This window comes from Diadema setosum, chromosome 2, assembly GCF_964275005.1.
Source record: "Diadema setosum chromosome 2, eeDiaSeto1, whole genome shotgun sequence".
Taxonomy (NCBI): domain Eukaryota; kingdom Metazoa; phylum Echinodermata; class Echinoidea; order Diadematoida; family Diadematidae; genus Diadema; species Diadema setosum.
In genome coordinates, this window is record NC_092686.1 from 14,627,423 (window position 1) to 14,646,616 (window position 19,194).

Here is a 19,194-nt window from a genome sequence, read left to right on the forward strand (position 1 = left end):
GAGTAGTTGTGTTCTTCATCATTGATAAGATCCAGACGCTTATCTTTTTTCTAATGTATGACCTTTTGATAATCCTTTTAAGGTCACAGCGTACATCTTGTGTGTATCATCTTCTTTACTTGGTGTGATTCTAAGTCTTGAATTAAGATGACAATTATTACTATTGTTATCATTTTTCTTAATAAGGGCAGGGCCTCATTCTAAAGGCCACATTATTTTCGTGTAGTATAAATTAGAAGTTCTTGAAAGGGCAGCTGTATATCCGAGGCCACACAGTCACATTTGAGAGGGGCATCCCAAGGCATGTGCCTAGATTAATTCGATCCCAATGAGTCTTTCTAAAGGTCTCTGCAAAGATGGACCTTTTCTTGTCTGTAGTTTACTACCGTACTAGCTGCCCTTTGTAGATCTGTGTATTTTTGTTTGTCCAGCATCATTGAATAATCTTGCTTCATCTAAATTCAGGATGTCCGGACATTATCCATTGCCCTTGTATGGGCGGGGGGTTTAGAAAAACAACGAAGACATGGTAACCCAAATCGAGTCTCATGCAGTAATTATACGCAAATGTGCTGGCAAGTGGAGCTGATATATGTGCCTGCGGAGAATTCTGTCTCGTCTCGTCTCGTCTCTTTGTTTTGACCAAACTTCATCAGACACTTCTTTTCCGGTGCCTTTTTCTTGCATTTGCAGATGTGTAGTGGTTAACGATATTAGCATTGACTTCCCTTCCGCCGGGTAGTGCATTCCAGTTGTGAACCGCTCTCCCCGACTCAAAAGATGTTCTGTAAACACATGACATTTGATTCATGGTAATGCGTGGCGCGTGTCCTTCGACCAGACAATTCATCCGTACTGCCTCCCTCCACCCTGCACTGAGGGTGGGGCGTCACCGTTGGGGACGGGGGCGATTCTTCGAGAACTTATTCGTCAGAATGCCACGTAGGACAGCCAAAGGGGAAGGGAGTGCATCTCAGGAAAAGAACAAATGCAAATTCTAAGTGAGCATAGCGTCGATTCTGGTATCTGATGACACGGGTAATGATTCTTAATAGATGCAGCTTACACAAACAGTGTATTGAGATATAGAAGAAAACTCCTATTCTTTTCCCTATGCATTGAGAGGGAGGAAATAAAGAACAAGAACAAGAACAACAACAATGCATGACTAACTTTCTACACGTGTACATGCATACTTCTACTTTCACCGTAATTTGGATATCGTGTCCGAGTTGGCTCTAGTCAATTGGGAAGAGTTGAATGATCAGAAAAGCAGACATTCCGTGGAGATGGGATCCTCCCCCCAAGAAAAAAAAAAAAAGAAAAGATGTAATCCGGTGACTCAAGATGGAAAATAATAGAAATCCTAAAATTTCTTGCACAAACCGTACTTGATCCATGATTCAAATAGATATTTATAATCTGTGATAGGTATAATATCTTTATCAGGATGGGATCTTGTCATATTGATCATTGTTCCCATTCTTTTTTTTTTTCAGCCAATGAAACAGCAGCCAGTCAATACTACACACATACAAAAACATTATTGTGCACGATGACCAAGTTCATGTGACTCATCTTCCTCCAGTAAGCGGGGGGGGGGGGGGGGGGGGGGGGGGGGGATTAAGATAGAAAGAGTAAAATTCTGTAGGAATCGTGCTCCCTGCTTAATCTAAAAGCAAAGGTTAACTGCAATTTGCAGAATGTATCAATGTTTTTTTCCTTCTCTCTTTGGTAGATGAACTTTTGGTAGTATACATGTATGAAGTCGGGGGGGGGGGGGGGGGGGTGAGGGAGAAAATTGCAGCTGGTTTGGTACTTCATTAAAAACAGCCAGAGACAGATCTGCGAGTGATCCTTAAATGGATGTAAGTGGTTCATAGTTTGCTCGTAGCCTGTAGACCCCGTATCACAGCCAGTCTGCTTTGAAGTCGCTCAGGTGCCGACATTGAAAGTCAGAGATGTGACTGGGAGTCGAGGTGCAGAAAGCTAAATTGTGCCAGATTAATGCGTGCCCCCGCTCGCTGCGACAATCGCCGTTGAAGCTAATAAACTGCGTCATTTCGCTCCCGACGAGTGGGTAATTTGCGTTCACATGGCAGAGCGGGTAGTTTGCGTTCACATGGCAGAGTGGGTGATTTGTGTTCACATTGCAGATAATGAAGATCGTTGTGCATTTTAGAGAGATGTTTGTTGTTGCAGCTCCTATGTGGCATGTAGATGTTCATGAGGACATTTGATAAATTGTCATGTGAAGTTTGAATGTTCTGGTCTTATATTTTTACAGCCTCAAAGACAAGACATAGCAGAATTTTTGAATTGTACGCTGTTTCTTTAAGATTAGATATGGTATATGGGTTGTTGTTGTTGTTTTCTTCCATTCTTCTACCCTGAAGGGTGCTGGAGACATGATTTTCATTCGATGCCACTTGTAATACCAGCATTATATCAAATATATGGGATCAAGAAATGCATCTCAGTCATTTAAAAAAACGCTGAAGCTTGGATAGCAAGCCTGGAGGAACTTTTGGGACCCTGATGCTGGGAATATCGAGGAATGACTTTGCTTACACTGTAGGGGTAGTTGGTTGTAGAGAATAAAATGCAGATATTAGAATACTTTTTCATATGTGATTTATATCCTTTGAAAATGAAGATTCATCCAAAACATCTTTTTCTACAGAAGAGTAATTGAGAAACAGCTATTTTTGAATTCTAGATACGACAGGGCATGCTTTAGAACTTTCCATCTTTGTTCATGAAGTTAAAAAGACATAATTTGAAAAGTAGAACTACAATGTAATGAGCATTACTTTGTCTTTCCTTTTATTTTTGTTTTTGCTGTAGTAATTTTAAGAATACTCGCAATAACCATGGTTCTTTTGTTTGTGCTGAATTATGATTTTAGGTATGGCATCCCGTCAAATTGTAGTATGTATCTCAGAATTAAAAGCGAAAATTAAGCGTAGCATTCTTTGACAATAATTACCACAGATGGGTAAATTTTTGCTTAGTGGAAATTTTAATCATAATTCAGTTCAATTTAGCCTTTATTTCCGATTTATGGTATTTAACATTAAAATGCGTGTATGTAGGAGCAATTACAGAAGTATAGATATAAAACATTGAAGAAACAAAGCAAGATTATCAAAGAAAAACATAGCAAAACAGATAAACTAACATTAGATGCATAAAAAACTTATCCCTAACCAGGCCTGGCTTTTTTGGCTGTTCTGTGGCCAGGGGAGTGTTGAATCAACCCCCCCCCCCCCCCCCCCCCCGAGATCGCACAATCGCCATGAAAATCAGCACATACATTACCTGTAGCGTTATCTACCAAACTCTAAAATAAGAAATTTGAATTTTCATTATATTAATTAATTATGCTAATATATGCATAAAATCATGATTATGAAAAAATTATGATTTTCGTATGTATTTCTTTGATTTTCAACCTTTTGTTTTTTAATTTTTTTGGCAAAATTTATGACAGAACCAATTTCAAGCATACATAATTGTGCTAAAATTAATTGATTTCAGCCAGTGAACGTGAAAATAATCCTATCTTTTTGAATAAGGTAAAAAAACTCCATTTGCATAGACTTTGTACACAAAATCACGTTTTTAAGCCATTTTCGGTCCGACAAACACATATAAAAGGTGATGCAGCGTCGTAACAGTATGCCCAATTTTCGTGAAAATGATGTCATAAGATGTGCCAGACTGGAAAGTAAAAAGTCAGCAAGCGGTGCAGTCAAAAAATTTCGTGCGGCGGAATAGTCGTGGAAAATGTCAAGGGGGGTTTATTCAACCCCCCCCCCCCCCCCATTTTAGGGTCAATAGTAGTGTTCCGTGGATGTATCAGAAAATGCTATGTGCGTAGAAAGGCAAGAAGGACTACCTATATCATAATACACATATATATCCCAAAATATAGTCATTATTAGGAGTTCATAAAAATGATCAGTACCACATTATTTCTGATATAAAGGCCGTGCATGTCTTAGATATTATAAATGCTGTGAATCAACCTCTGCTAGTCAGTTCTGGACGGGAAATCTGGGTGCTAGATTCACATCCAGTGCTCAACTTTTTAAGACACTCTGCCTGTGCATAATTCTCTGACCACAAAGTAGTGTGGGAAAAGAAGTAGTGCAGTAGTGTAGTCATGGTAGCAGCAGCAGTGTTCCTGCATAACTACATGTATGACCGGTAAGAGCACATGAATATGCTGGGCCAGCTGTGTGGGCCGTGTGGTGGCGTGACTGTGGTCGGGAGGATCACATGACGTACGAGCTTCACTCGACTATCTCGCTGGATTAGATTCTCGATTCATTTCTCTTTTTATTCCCTCTCTCTTCTTTTGTCAAGAGAAAGAGAGAGAGAGAGAAATTGTGCATTAATCAAGGGGCAGCCTTGGATGATGGTTTGTATGTCGTCTGCAGACGGACGAGGCGAGGCGGTTCTTGTCATCACACCGAGGCCCCATGGCTGTAATTCCAACTCGGCAATGCATCTCGGCAATCTACTCTTTCCTCGATCCTCTGTCCCCTCTTCTTCATCATTTTTGTTGATGTTGTTTACCCTTTGTTTTCCTTTTCCCATTCCTCCACCCCCACTCCTTCCATCCCCTTTCCACATTCTTGTCCTCTTCCCAAAAACCGCTCAGACCCCGTTCAGCCATAAAAGTGAGAATGGGAAATGTCGGATGCGGATACTGATGAATGGAGACTGCTGAAACAGATTTGAGTGGAATTGTATGTGTATGGTGATAAGGGGTGTGGGAGGAATGATGTCTGTGAATCAATGGTAGTGCAAACTAAGCAATGATGGTTCTTCTGGAGTTCAGTTATTATCTGGCTCACCGTGACTCAGTTCCTCAGACTGAGGACCGTCTTGGTTTTGGCCCAAATCAGTGGGGACCCGATAACCATTCTTACCTGGTAGGACAGGGATGCAGAAAATGTCTTCAGTGATCAGAGATGAATTTGTCGTCTTCAGGGGTAAGGGGAGGCATAGGAATAAGAACTCATCGTTTGAGTTGGAAGAAATATTTAAACTCAGAATAAATTATAATTTTCATTTCATCTGAATCCACTCACTCTTCTTCAGTACATTCACAGTCTCTGTTCCTTTTGTAAGTTCATTCTTTTTTCTCCTGCTCTCAAATTCACTTGCTCTCATGTCCGTATTTCTGCATCTCTTCACTGTGCTCCTTTCTTCAACTCATCATGTCGCATTCTTCCCATTTTCTTTTTCTCTCCTCCATCCGATAACTCTTAGATGGTCATCTCTTCTTGACTCTTCCCAATCATTCGGCACTGACGGTTTACCATTTTCCACCAACTCTTTGCTGTACTAGCTCATACCCTGTCATTTCTCCCTGTTCTACTGGGTTAGCAATTACTCCTTCATTTAGCTATTCTCCCTGGCTTTCTTTTGCGGTCCATTCTCGGCAAATGTTGCATAATCTAATCAAATACTACTTCTACGCTGTTCAGGCTGCGCTTTCAGGTTCTGTACCCTCATGAACATAAAAAACGTTTCTGTATTCTAGTGAGTGGCCCCCCTACGGTTTTGCATTGTCAGCCATTTGAATGTCGGGAAGCTGCCAGCGTGGTTTACAATGTGATTATGACTCAAAAGAAAGTGAGTGTATGCCTTAAATGGTACACATGTACTTGTGTTCTCAACAACCACTCCATCTTATATTGAAAGAATCACAAGAATGCTTTCTATTGCAAACAAACTCTTGTCTCATCCATGCTGTATTGTCAAAGATTAAAGGGTAAATTTTTTCCCCCCGTTTCATTTCTTTTCTTGGAATTCTTTGTCAGAATTTGGAATTAAATTGAGAGGGGAGAAGACCAGTGCAAAAGCGTTGTGTGTCTATTTGTAAAGAAACACTGTGCCGTCAAAACTGCATTCCTAATCTATGAAGCATGATGTGCATTGTGGCAGCAGTGTCGCAGCTCTATCAATGGCTCACTCTTGGTTTTCTGTGTGAAGTTTACAAACACCATGTAAGATTTCTGAGACTTATGAAAAGTTAGTAACACCCGTGAACATGAAGTTCAACCAATAATGCTTTAAGAATAATTCTTAGTGGAGCTAAAGGTACTGTATTTGTTTTTATTTGATGGTATGGATAAATGAATTAATCAGCTGTTAGATAACTATATAACTGTGCCCTTCTAGATCATTATTCAAGCTCTGTTTCTTTAATTTTTCAGGTGGAGAGAATGTATATAGAATCAATACATAAATTTCAAATTTCTGTTCATTTACTTTCAATGGTCTTCTAGTAGGTTAGAGGGTAGATTAGAGGTAGTAAGGGTTGCATGCCTATTGGATGGTCATGGGACAATCCTGTAGACCACATTTTCAAAATATGATCTGAAGGTTCCCTTTATTGCTGTGTCCAGCAATTGATTGCTATACGTTTATCGTCGTCACAGTGCTGGAAATAAGATACCTTGGGTTGTCTTGTCTCTCATGCACTTTCTATGATCTTACTAATACAGGAAGGATTTAACTACCAGGTACATGGAAAAAGAAAAAGTAGTAAATGTTGATACGGTGGTGTCTGGTGTCGTGATTTGATGTAACTAGAACAATTTTAGCAAGAACTTTCACATCTCCAGAACACCTGTGTTTTCTGTGATGCTAACCTCTCTCCTCCCATCTCTTTCTCCCTCTAGCGGAATCGGGCGAAGCAACAGCCAACTGGATCGAGGGCGTGGCCATCCTGGCCGCCGTCCTCATCGTCGTCCTGGTAACGGCGTTCAACGACTGGTCCAAGGAGCGCCAGTTCCGGGGCCTGCAGAACAAGCTGGAGTCGGAGCACACGATAGCCGTCATTCGGGCGGGAGACGTGTCCCAAACAGTAGTCTCAGAAATAGTCGTAGGAGATATTTGTCTTATAAAATATGGTGAGTCCCACTCAGCTTCAACCATTCTTGTTGTTAGGTTGTAACATTACTGTATATGGTCAGTTTTACAGTAAAGGGTGTAACTTTGATGTGGCAAGGGTCAAAAATTAAAGTTGTGTTTCCATTTTTATCTTTGCTTTTATTTTATATAGGAATGTCTATATTTTCAATATTTTGTCATTCCAGAGCTTAATTCTTAGGCTAAATATGAAAAATGAAGTGACTATTATGGAATTTTAGATAAATTTAGGTAAAAACAACAAGAATGTTTTGGTCACCCACAGCAACCAAATGAAGATAAATGATGGAGGTAATGCAACTTTTCATTTGCTGTGAACATATATTTGAAATATCAAAACACTTTTCCCCCAACAGATATTCGCTCTTGCAATTATTTGGATGTGAACTTCAAATTTCAAGGTAAAAATGGTACCTGACAAACTATTTTTAAGTTAAAAGAATGTTCTAGAAGCAAGAGCCACTCTAAACATAGCCCTAAATAATCTCTTGGTAACAAACATTTATCAACCCAAATCCCAAAGAAATTTGATTATTTTTGACAAAGTTGAAATTTTAAGACTTGTGAGTTTCGGAGGCTTCAGTTAACAAACTAGTGTGTTTCGGAGGCTTCAAAACTGCTAACACAAAGTTCTAGTCCTGTATTCACTTAAAATAATAAAACTACAGTAAGCAACTATCACTACATGCTAGAATAAGAACAAGGCATCAATAAAATGTGAATAACAGTATACAGATGTACATTTTATGGCAGTGCATAATGTTTACCCTCATACAAAATGTACTTATTATTATAAGGAAATTGGCTTCCACAAAAGTGAATAACAAACTGTGTACACTTTGAGCAATGCTCAGTTCGAATTTATGACATTACATGAGGCAATATGATTCTAAAAAGGAAACTGCAACAGTAGCAATAAAAGTACACTGATTAGGAACATCTTTTTTTTTTTTTTTTTTTTTTGCGGTTTAAAGTTAGCAGCAACGCATGTTTCGGAGGCTTCATCATGACTGTTAACATGCAAAAATGGCCCATTTTAAGGTGATATGAAGTACATTAATGCAGCTGATTGTTTCCAAATAACTAACAATGCTGTAACATGTAAAATAGTATTTATTTGTATGCAGAAAAAAGACTTTCCAACATATATGTTAAGAGACAAAGAAAAATATTTTAAATCTTTATGCTCGGTTGTATACATACACTGTATTTGCATATCCATGACTTTGGCAATGCAGAACATGATTAGGCTACACACATGAACAGCTGTATGCATTTGTCAAACTTTTCATCATAATGCAGTAAGAATTACTTTCAGTGAGTTAGAACTGTACCTATAGACTTAATGCAAAGATTATGTTTGCTTGCTTTATAAGTGCAGTTTGTGGGATGTATATTGACATAAACCACCCATCATAATTGTTTTAAAACATACATATGTACATGTGAAATCAATTTCAACTGTTGATGAAAAAGGGATAGAAAATAGACTATGTGATGGCATGATGGTTAGATTACAACATAGCATTGTAAAATATAGAAAGGGGAAAAAAGGTTTATAAACATTCTTTTGCATATATATGACCATGCCTGATATCCCCTACTATAGCTATCAAATGCAGTAATCATGGTTATAGAACAGCAATCTTAAACACCGATCAGCCATTCCATGTAGGGGTCATCATCGAACTGTCATCATCAAAATGGAGTTGGAATAATCAATATATTGGTGATATTATCATGGAGCTCAATAGAAATTGAAATAGTCAAGATCCCAGTCATCTTTTTGAATCGCCTGTTGAAAAGATAAATGTACATACCCTACCCATGACTGTGTACGAATTTGAATAAAAAAAAAAAATGTTGACCAAATGTATAGTTCCCTATGATATTATATGATAGTTAGAATTTTACTTTTTTTTTCTGTGGTATACAAGTCAGCCCTGTTTCATATCATTTTATTTTTCTTTTTTTTAAATTCTTCAAAGGCTTTTTTTTAATAGTTATTTTATAAAATTCCAGTTTGTGTGACTCCTGTGACAGCTAGGAGGCCTGTTTTTGAAGGTACGCATTGAGAAATTGCTAACAGAACTTTTACTGTTTCTAAAAATGACAACCTTTTTAGCAAAAAATTGAAAAGCAGCAAATGTGTTTAAATATTTAAGTTTTTTAGAAACCCAAAAGTTTGTTTTAAATAGTATATAAACCCAAAGACTATAGTTTTAACCCATTGAATTTCAAAATAGTTAGGGGCTTGTAACTTTTTCCAGAAAAGCCAGGACTAAACAGATTATAAAGATTTCAATCATTTCAATATTGTTCTTCATGAACATAACTTCTCCAGTCACCCACCCATGTAAACTACATGTACCCCATGGCAACAGGCTATTTATAAGTAGAGGTCTATATGTCATTTATAAACAATCCTATCCCAACCATTACTGTCCATTTACTGCACTGAGAACTACATCCGCAAACATGTCATAGAGTCTCACACATGTATGCGAAGAGATGTTTCGTAACACAAGTTACATTTTGTTTAATCAAAAATAGTCAAGTGGTCACTGCCAGCATGATAAAGTATGGAAAATAGGGTATAGTATCAAGATTGTGTTGCACCTTGCATGCCTCAGATCTGACATACAGATTGATATGAAAACCTGTCTGAATGAAGTAATCAAATGTCAAAATTCCAAAACAGTACCCTGTGATCCAAGTCACACCACAGAAATGATAATCTGCAAGATGTTAGCTATTTTCAAATCCAATCACAAATTTATTGATTAATTATTTTCCTCCAAATAAGTATTGGAAATGAAAGCCAAAGAACTTGTTAAGAAATGGAAAGCTGAAAAAGTCAAGATTTTAGTACATGGCAAAAACAAATGCCATGTGAGTAACAATGGAATGGATTTGTCAATGGGTTATAAATGGACATGTAAAAGATTGTGTTTCGAAACTTTTATACTCAGATGATAGTGAGTCGAAAGTGTAAAAATCCAAAAAGTATTTTCCACCATTTGCTCTGGATCATGCATAAAAGATACAACCTTAAATTCAAAAGTAATATATTTCTTAGTTAAGTGTATGCTTCCCTCTTGAATAACCATCTATTAAAGTCCTTGAATCTTCAGGACAGGAATAGTGTTCAGTTCTTTAAAAAAAAGTGCATTTAACACTAAATAATCAATTGTTTGTTCTTCATTATCAAAGTCTAACCAGTCAAAAGAGTGATACAAATATGGTCACAACACTTCAACTTCTCTCAAGAGTAAAAATGAGTTATCCAACTTATGAACATTGATGTATCCACAACTACTTGCTTTCTTGCACTACTGTTGCATGATGTGGGCATGCACGCAAGCTGGAAGTCACTTTCATTACTCACAATATCTAGCCTGTTCCATTGTTTCAAAAGGAAACCTACAAAATAAATGCTTTTCATACATTTAAACAACTATCTACACCTTGCTTGAGGAATCATTAAGTCTCATTCAGTCCAAACAGTTATTTGATAGACTTAGAATTACAAAATTGTAATCAAAACATTCCATTTACATGCTGTTAACATAAAATGAAGCCTCCGAAACATCTGGAAAATTAATCTGGTATGCCTTAACGTTTTTATGAAAATCATGTATGTCATGTAGAAAGTGATGGGTAAATTGTGTCTTTTTTAGTTGATATACACTGTTTAAACATATTTGTGGGGCAACATCCTCATCTGCTAATATTTTATTGCTGAATGAAAAGGTGAGTTATGTGTGACACGTCTGCACTGTTTAAGAAAAATAGGTAAATCGTATATTAAATCTACATTGGTGAGTAAACAAAGCAGCCAGAACACTGAATGTGATTAAATATCTTTAGATATGTCATAAGCGATCATTGGGTGGGTGAACAATAAATCTAATTTGATTTTGTCCAGAGAAAATCACAAAAATGCAGTGTTAACATCCTTTTGAAGCCTCCGAAACCACTTTTTCTCTATAAAGTGTATTAGCTCAAAAAATTATTGCAGTATCATAATGTTTTTATTATTTTTGTTGTCTGTCCATGTCTGTTGATGATTTCATGGCATAATTTGGGGCAGACACTCAAAGAATTTATCAGAAATGTCAAATTAGATGTTTTTGCTGTTTCGGAGGCTTCATGCGTCTCGGAGGCTTCACGTGTTAACGGAAAATTTTTATTGTCTCCTATTTTCAGAGAGTTTGGCGGATCTTAACTATTTTTGGTCTATTAGGTTTGGGCCCCATATCCTACATTTTGACATATAGATTAGGTCGTTTCTCTTATCTATATTCATATTATTTGACTAAACACTTTGTTTCGGAGGCTTCAAAACTGCTAACGGAAATTTCACTTGATGGAATAAAATTATCACAAAATTTCAAATAGCCCTAGAATCAAGTAAACTTTGATGTAAGTCTAAAGTTTAGCTGTACCTTACTATTTTCAGCATAAAAGTGAGTAACCAAAACACATCCACTGATCATTACTGTCCATCAAAGTTTGTAAACAATTGTTAACGGAAAATGAAGCCTCCGAAACCTCAAATTTGAAGTCATAGTATTCTAAAATAAAGGGCCAGATACAAACCAAACTAATTTGGTCATTTCAATTGACCATACAACTATGCTTTTAACATAAAAAATTAGATCTCTGCAGTTGCTGTAGAAAATTATTAACATTTCAAAAATGTTATATAAATTTCAATGCAACAAAATAGTCATTTTTAGGGTACATATGTGACTGTCAAAACAAAACGCATCAATACCTGGACCTGATTATGCTACCCAAGGTGGCTACTCATAAGGTGACTCACATGGGAAAAAATCTTTGAGATCTGTAAATCTATGTGTTCAGGGTGGGCCAAAAGGCTAAAAATTGAAAGTTACACCCTTTACCGTAAAACTGACCATATGCCATATATTTCGCGAGTCTAAATTTTCGCGAATCGGGAATTCCCAACGATTTCGCGAGTGGTTAAATTCGCGATCGTGGAGTCCTGTACTAACCGGAGAGATGTATATGCATACGTCACATTCACATCGGGATCAGAGTCAATATTTTCACGTGTCTTTGATTTCGCGAATAGTACCCGACTCACGAAATTTGCAAAAATAAAAACCTCGCAAAATATTCGGCGTATACAGTATCTAAAATCTGTTGCAATGAATCCGTCTCCTTCATACCTTTTGTCATTTTTTTAGTTGTTAAAAGGAAAGATAGTGCTAAAAACAACAAAGCTATTTCTTTTTCTTTTTTTTTTTAGAAGATACCGGACTGTAAGCCAGCGATCTGGTCCCACAAAGGGGCTTAGAGATGCAAAATCTTCTGAGTAGCTTGTGGAGATGGGGAGAAACTGTGTCAATCAGTGAAATTTTTAGGGTAAGCCTTGGATCACTGCAATGGATCTTATTCTGGCGGAGAAGTTTGCATAGAAATTTGGGCCTCAATTCATTTCTGTCCGAAATATATCTCTTCAAATGCTCCGTAATCAGCTTGTGTTTTCCCGATTCTCTGTCCGAGAGGAGCTTAGCCGCATTTTGAACAGGACTGCAATGGTGCAGATGACATTACATCAAGTATGTCTTGATACATTGCAGATACTGTGTATGTGAAAAGTCAGAGAACAAATGAGAATTTCGAAATGCTCAACAAATGAGAATTCCAAAATGCTCAGGACATTTTCTTATTTGTGACTCTTTTTTAAGCATAAGCTAGTTCAATCCATGTCATGTGTTCACTACAAATAGTGATGATTACAAAGTGTGAATTGGAAACCTTATTGTTTGGCTTGAACCTGTTGACCCTAGGTGACCTTTTACCTGCTGATGGGGTGATCATACAGAGCAATGACCTCAAACTGGACGAGAGTTCGTTGACCGGCGAGTCTGATTCCATCAAGAAAGGCGTGGACAGGGATCCGATGCTTCTATCTGGTAAGAAACGTCTTTTCTGCTCTCATTTTGAAAGCCATGTTCCCGAAATACATCAGCCCAACAGTATGACTGCTTTGATTGACCTTTGAAAGTATTGGGACTCATCAAATTTGGAATTTGATCTGACATTTGTCCTCGGTGATCCCCTTGTCTCCAGTCTCAGTATATCTTTCATTGACTTTTTGTTTTTTCGAGTGTAATTCTATTAGTCCTTGACGCATCCGATCCCTTTTTGTAATGAAATCTCCTCCCGCATATTGTTCATTTCATAGTTTTGTCAGCCGTTGACCTAATTTCCTTCTCACGGCTGTTTGTGGGATTCCTCTGCTGCTGTTGATGATTTGTTGAGTTGAAGTAATTATCCCCTCTCCTCACGCATCAATCAACGGCTAGCGCAGTGATTCTGGCGAGGATTGGGTTCCACCCCTCGATTTGTCACTCGGTGCTGCGACTTCAAATGACCGCGCTTTTCTAAGTATTGGATTCTCGTCTTGAAATCAGTATGCTGATAGGGGAAGGGAAAAGTACTGGAATTACATGACAGTGCCTGACTCGTCCCTATAGGGTACCAAAGTATGATGTCATGGCCATTCATCGCCATGGAAACTGGATCTAAACAACCTCAACTGGCCTGAGTGTCTATGCTCACACCAAGCTATAACAACAAAAAAACTGTGACATTGTTACTTGTGTATTCTGTTCTATACTCAATACTTCCTCTGGTGTATATTTCCAAAACTCAAGTGCAAAAAAAAAAAAAATCTGCATTGTCTTCACATCCTCTTACCCTGTCCCTCCCCTGTACCACACCTTTGCACCCCCCTCAAAAAAACAAGGAAATACAAGTTTTGAACTTTACTTCTTGAGCTTCTCAGAGGAAACTGTTAACTTCAGCTCTCAGAGATTCTGTAGTGTGAAAGGGAAGATATAGACAAACTGCTGTTAAATGTGACATTCAGCACTTTTTTTTCTTTTACTCAGATCTGCCCCCACCGTAACTTTGGAATGTGCATGCTCAAGTTACCGCGGCCACCTGTTTTCAGCCAATATTTGCATTAAATCCAATCTCCTGTGGTTTTTCCCCTACTTTATTCTTCAATCAAATTTTCTGGTTTAGCTCATTTGCTTTATTCACCTGTGTCTCAGTCTAGAATTCAACCACTGTAGTGTAATGTATTTATTTTCCTTAAGCATTGTAGATGCCCTGTTCAGATTAGAAAAAGTTTACTTCTGCAGTTGAGCCCTCCCCCTCCCCCCCCCCCCCCAAAAAAAAGAGAAAGTGGTCATCTTTATGTTATTCCACACCAAACTGACGCCTCATAGCACGGACCACAACTGTGTGTGCTGAGGCATAAAGTGAACAAGTTAAGGGATAAAACATAGATACAACGTACTAGCAGTGGAACTAAACCCACTTGCTGTACATGTAGACTGCTGCTCTGTAGAATTGTGATCCATGGATGCATATTACCAGCCACGACCTTGTACATGTGATCTGTTTCCTCTCTCTGTCTTTCCATTCAACTTCCAAATCTATTTACATTTCGGACCCACATTGGAAAATTGTGGAAATAAACTGTGGTGATGGTAGTGGTGGTGGTTGTTGTTGTCGCTGTTGTCGTCACTGCCATCGTTCGTCATTGTCATTGCCGCTGTCGCCGGCATTGTTGTCGTAGTCGCTGTTGCCGTCGTCATTATTGTTCTCGTTGTCCGACTGAATGTAGTTCAGTCTTTTTTCCAAAGCCTGGGTAATGGTTTTGAAGAGGCCAGCATGAGCTGCTGTGGGCTTGCATTGGTCAGTTTTCTGTCCGTCGAACTGATGCCGGGAATTCCATGATGGGAATTTGATACCAGCGTGCAATATTTGTTTCAGGTAAAGAATTTGGAAGTTTTAAGAGTCTGAAAAATCTGTAATGTTTTCCTGAGGATTTGAGTTGTTCATTCTTGTTACGTGCTGAAGAAACATTTGATTATTTTTTCATTTCCTGCAAATCTTCCTCTCCATCATATCAACTGTTATTATTGATTGTATCCTTTAGTTGACTTTCCTAATTCACATCTTGGTCTGTGCTTGAAGCTACACTAATCTCTCCTTGAATTTTTCTTCCTCTGATGCTTTTATGAGATCTGATTTGGTTTGTTTGTTCTTTTATGAAAAGCACCTCACCAGATGGGGTAATTTCTCGTCTCTACATTAGTTTTGATTTCGAGAAAACACATAATTCCACCCCTGCCACCCAGAGAACTGAAGGGAATTATACCAAAAGCATGTTAAAATGTAGAACAATGTTATGAATAGTGGTTTTCAGATCGGGCACAATGAATTAAGTGTGAAAACTACATTAGTTTTTGACCGAGTTACACCTTCTTGATGAATAACTTTCGATGTTTTTCATTCCTGTATTTTTAAGATCCTGGCCTGAGCTTCTCACTACTGCATGAATAAGATTTAATACGGGACTGTCCCTGTAATTTTTTTTTTTTTTTCAAAACCTTAGATGCCCTGCAATGGTACCTGTGCATCCTTCATCCTTATTCATTCGCAGAGCTAAGCAACGTCCATATGATGACTTTCTGTTGGATGAGTTTATTTCGACCGTCCGTTTGGACTTCAGAAATATGAGGTCATCTCAACTTCCCTGCGATATTTGTGTCGCCTCTGCAGAGTTTGATAGATGCTGCTGGGATGGCAATTTCATACTCCAGCCATTGTCGCAGGGACGTTTCGGACCGAAGTGAACTAGTTTTGCGAGTATCGTCGGACATCTAAGAGGCTATCTGTAATGCGACCTACTTTCCAGGGCTGCGTCCTCCTCCTCCCCACTCGTTCTCTACATGTTCTCTTCCATAAACCTACTCCACCAACCTTTTGGGGGGGGGGGGCGATGGTTTGCGGGGGTTAATAATAAGATACCATTAAGAGAATATGGGCGTGGAGGGGGGGGGGGAGGGGTGGAACCCGGAGGAGGAGGAAGGAATGAGTTCTTCGAAGGTAGATCACCCACCCGATTGGAGGGGAGATTGCGAGACGGCGCATCTCACGGCCATTCATTTGCCTGCTCCCGGCAAGAATGTCAGACTCGGGGATGCAATTATGCGGAGCTGAATTGTGCAGAGCAGAGCGGCCATGATGGCCAGCCAGCAATGTGTAGTACAAAGAACTCATGACATCGGTGGGACAGCCACTAGCTGTGGATGGTCTTTCGATATTAAAGACCTAATAAAATGCTTGCAAAATTTTTTAATATGCAAAAGAAATGTAAAATATATGTCATGATTATCAATGTTAATATGTTGTCAGTGTCGTTCCGGTTTTCATTGCTTCTAGAAACTCCCCCAAATATCACATTTTTGGAGGACCCCGTTGCAGCTTTTGCGAAAAAGATAGTCACGTGACCAACACCCCTGAACCGATTGATGACGTATAAGCACGGAGTTGTGCTCAGTTAGCAGACGCCGCTCAGCACAAGCACTCAGATTACTAGCTTGGTACACGCGCGTACACGATAGTTAGCCCGGCCAGGCCCGGGCCCAGCGGGATGTGCGCTCACACTGACTGTCGACATGTACGCATTACCACGTACATTATCACTGGTTAATAGCTTGCACAGATACCTGGTACCTCGAGCATAATGTCTTCCCCTATATGGGTAAACTTCGACAATACGACATTGATGATGATGATGGAGACTGCAGCTCTGACGATAGCGGAGAGGAAGAGGAGGCACATGAAGTTGAAGGGGAAGATGGGGAGGGAGAGGCAGCCGATGAACCAGAACGTTATCGTGGGGCTGCACCTTACCGATATGAACCAGCTGCATCTCCCCCGCTGCCAGTGCAAGAGCGTATGAACATGGCACCAAGCCCGAGAATAGACCTCACGGAAACGATCGCCTGGGAAATACAGAGTGGTATGTCTGGTATGCCCCCATATAGTTTAACGTTAGAAAGGATACACTGTATTCTACATGACTGACATTGTAAGTTGTAACTGTCTAGTAAGTAGATTAGAAGAACAGGCCCAGCTCGCTCACAAAGTGAGCGGCTACTCCGGCCGCAGCAAGCAAGCGGGAGCGTCCCGGCCGTGGCCTGGCCCGTCGGCCGGCGCTTACAAGTTAAACTACCACTGGGTACCAGTAGTAGTCTAGTAGTAGATCTAGTAGCAGTCTACTAGTAGTTATAATAGTCTACTAGTAGTAGTAGTCTACTAGTACTACTACTAGTAGTGTACTATTACCACTACGGCACTAGGTCTAGTAGACTAGTAAGTAGTAATAGCAGAATCTTTGGTAGTAGTACAGAAGCTACACTCTAACGATTAACGGTTAGGGGGATATGTTGTTACAGGGTGGGTCGTGGCTAAAAAAAAAAAAAAAAAGAAAAAAAAAAGCCTAACACGTTAACCAGTTTCCCATAGTCAGTTTCTGCAATATGATCAGTAATTTAGATGCGTCATTTTCTAAGAAAAACGATACCAAGAATGATCGTCAATTTTGGTCGAGTAGTTTTTGTTTTATGCTAAAAATCATACTGTGGAAGGAAGCCCAAACGCCGTGACCGATGAATGCCACGGTGGGGCTGGATTCACGAGTAGGTCTAGGCCTATAAAGCAGGCGAGTCGCCGTAGTATTAGTACAGACACGCAGTGGTGGTGGGGCTATCGTGAAATAGGCCCCACCGCAGTCACGCGTGCACCGCGTACCCGTGCGTTTATAGCAAGCAAGGGTAGGTCCTCCTAGGGTTTAGGGTTAGGTAGGGTTGTATTTATGGTTAAATTGGCCGTTAAATTAGTCGAGCCGAGGGCCATATTATGAAGTCATTTTCGCCGCATTCACGAGTATTCACTGTGGAAGGCAGCCCCACCGCCGTGCTTACCTACCGAGATGAACGCCACACGGTGGGGCTGAAACAGGCGAGTCGCCGTAGTATTACTATTAGTACAGACACGCTGTGGTGGGGCCTATTTCACGAGTTTGCCGAAAATAATGGATATCCAAGCGTACCACATTTGTAATCTGTATTATTGGCAGTATTAAATCCGATACAGTTCATTAAATATTCTTTTGTCTAAAGGCTTAGCCAATAACAATAGTGCAGCGCAGCACCTGCTATGCGCTCGCTAGCTCGCTCCCCCGCCAGCGCTAGCCAGTGCAGCCGCCGCCGGCCGCGTGCCGGCTGTCGCTGCGCTGCGCTAGCATAGCCTTGCCAGCTCGCTGGCTACGGCTAGACTGGTCGTGAACGACTCCGTTCTTAGACGTCATCACAATTTAGAAGTTATAGTGCGCCGCATGCGGTGAAAGTATAGCAAGTTTTCCAAAACCGAGGAAATTGCATCCAGTATGTTAACAAATATAGAACAAAATTCAGAACAGTAAAAAACCCCGCACAACCATAGAATTACTTAGAATTTAACATTTAATATTATTACATCATTGAGAAAAAAATGCCTAAACCATTTTATTAGGTCTTTAATGAATTTTTGAATTTGTAGAATGTTGTTTGCTGTCTTAATTTCTTCTTCTGCCCTTTTTTTTTATATTTTTTAATGGAGTAATAAGAGCGTTGAAATCAGTTTAATGGCAGTGTTTATAAGCAAACCTTGATTTAGGCATTGGTCTGTTAATATCACAACTCTTCGAAATTGATAAGAATGTTGGTTGTGTCAGCTCTACTAGCAGTAGTGGCAGTAAGGGGAGTGGTATGATGATGGTTCTTCTGGTATGATGATGGTTCTTCTGGTTTGTAAAGATCGCGGTGATAATGACGATGATGCTAATGATAGTGGGTCCTTTTTTTGTACATTCGATGCGACAATGTGCCCACTACTTTTTCAAGAATGTCTCCCACGTATGTTCCTCGTTTGTGGCCATTAGGGTGCACTTATCGGCAAAAGGGTTTAAAATTAGCTGCGCATCTGTGACCCGTGTCTCTCGGAAACTTGCTGAGTAGTTGAGACATATCGTCTTTCCATGATTCATTCCCCCTATGGTGAGTCACCAATTCATTCATGTCTGAGAAGACGAGAAGAATCGTTTGAGTTTTCTCCTTCCCCCTCCACCCTCGTGTGTTCCCTGCTCTCACCTCACCTAGGCTTCTATGAGTGTGTTTGTAGCATTTTTCCCAGCAGATACCTGTCCAAAAGTTTAAACTCTTATGTCCCTGAGATTCTTACAGCTAAGGAGGTTGCCGTATGCATGTGTTAGGGAGGCAATTGTTACTGAAATGTGGATAAGTCTAATGATGACTTCTTAAGAAAACTATCATTGCTAAAAGAGTGGGTGGAAGTTTGGCGTTC

At 39.5% G+C, this 19,194-nt stretch overlaps 1 protein-coding gene across 2 annotated transcripts in view; it reads left to right on the top strand.

Annotated features, from left to right (window-relative positions):
- LOC140246173 (plasma membrane calcium-transporting ATPase 4-like) overlaps nucleotides 1-19,194 on the top strand; it is a 219,408-nt gene that overhangs the window by 126,981 nt on the left and 73,233 nt on the right. For both annotated transcript variants that reach the window (XM_072325613.1, XM_072325612.1), the window contains 2 exons: nucleotides 6,702-6,932; nucleotides 12,774-12,899. In XM_072325613.1, coding sequence (XP_072181714.1) covers nucleotides 6,702-6,932; nucleotides 12,774-12,899 — 357 coding nt within the window. The remainder of the gene's footprint in view (nucleotides 1-6,701; nucleotides 6,933-12,773; nucleotides 12,900-19,194) is intronic.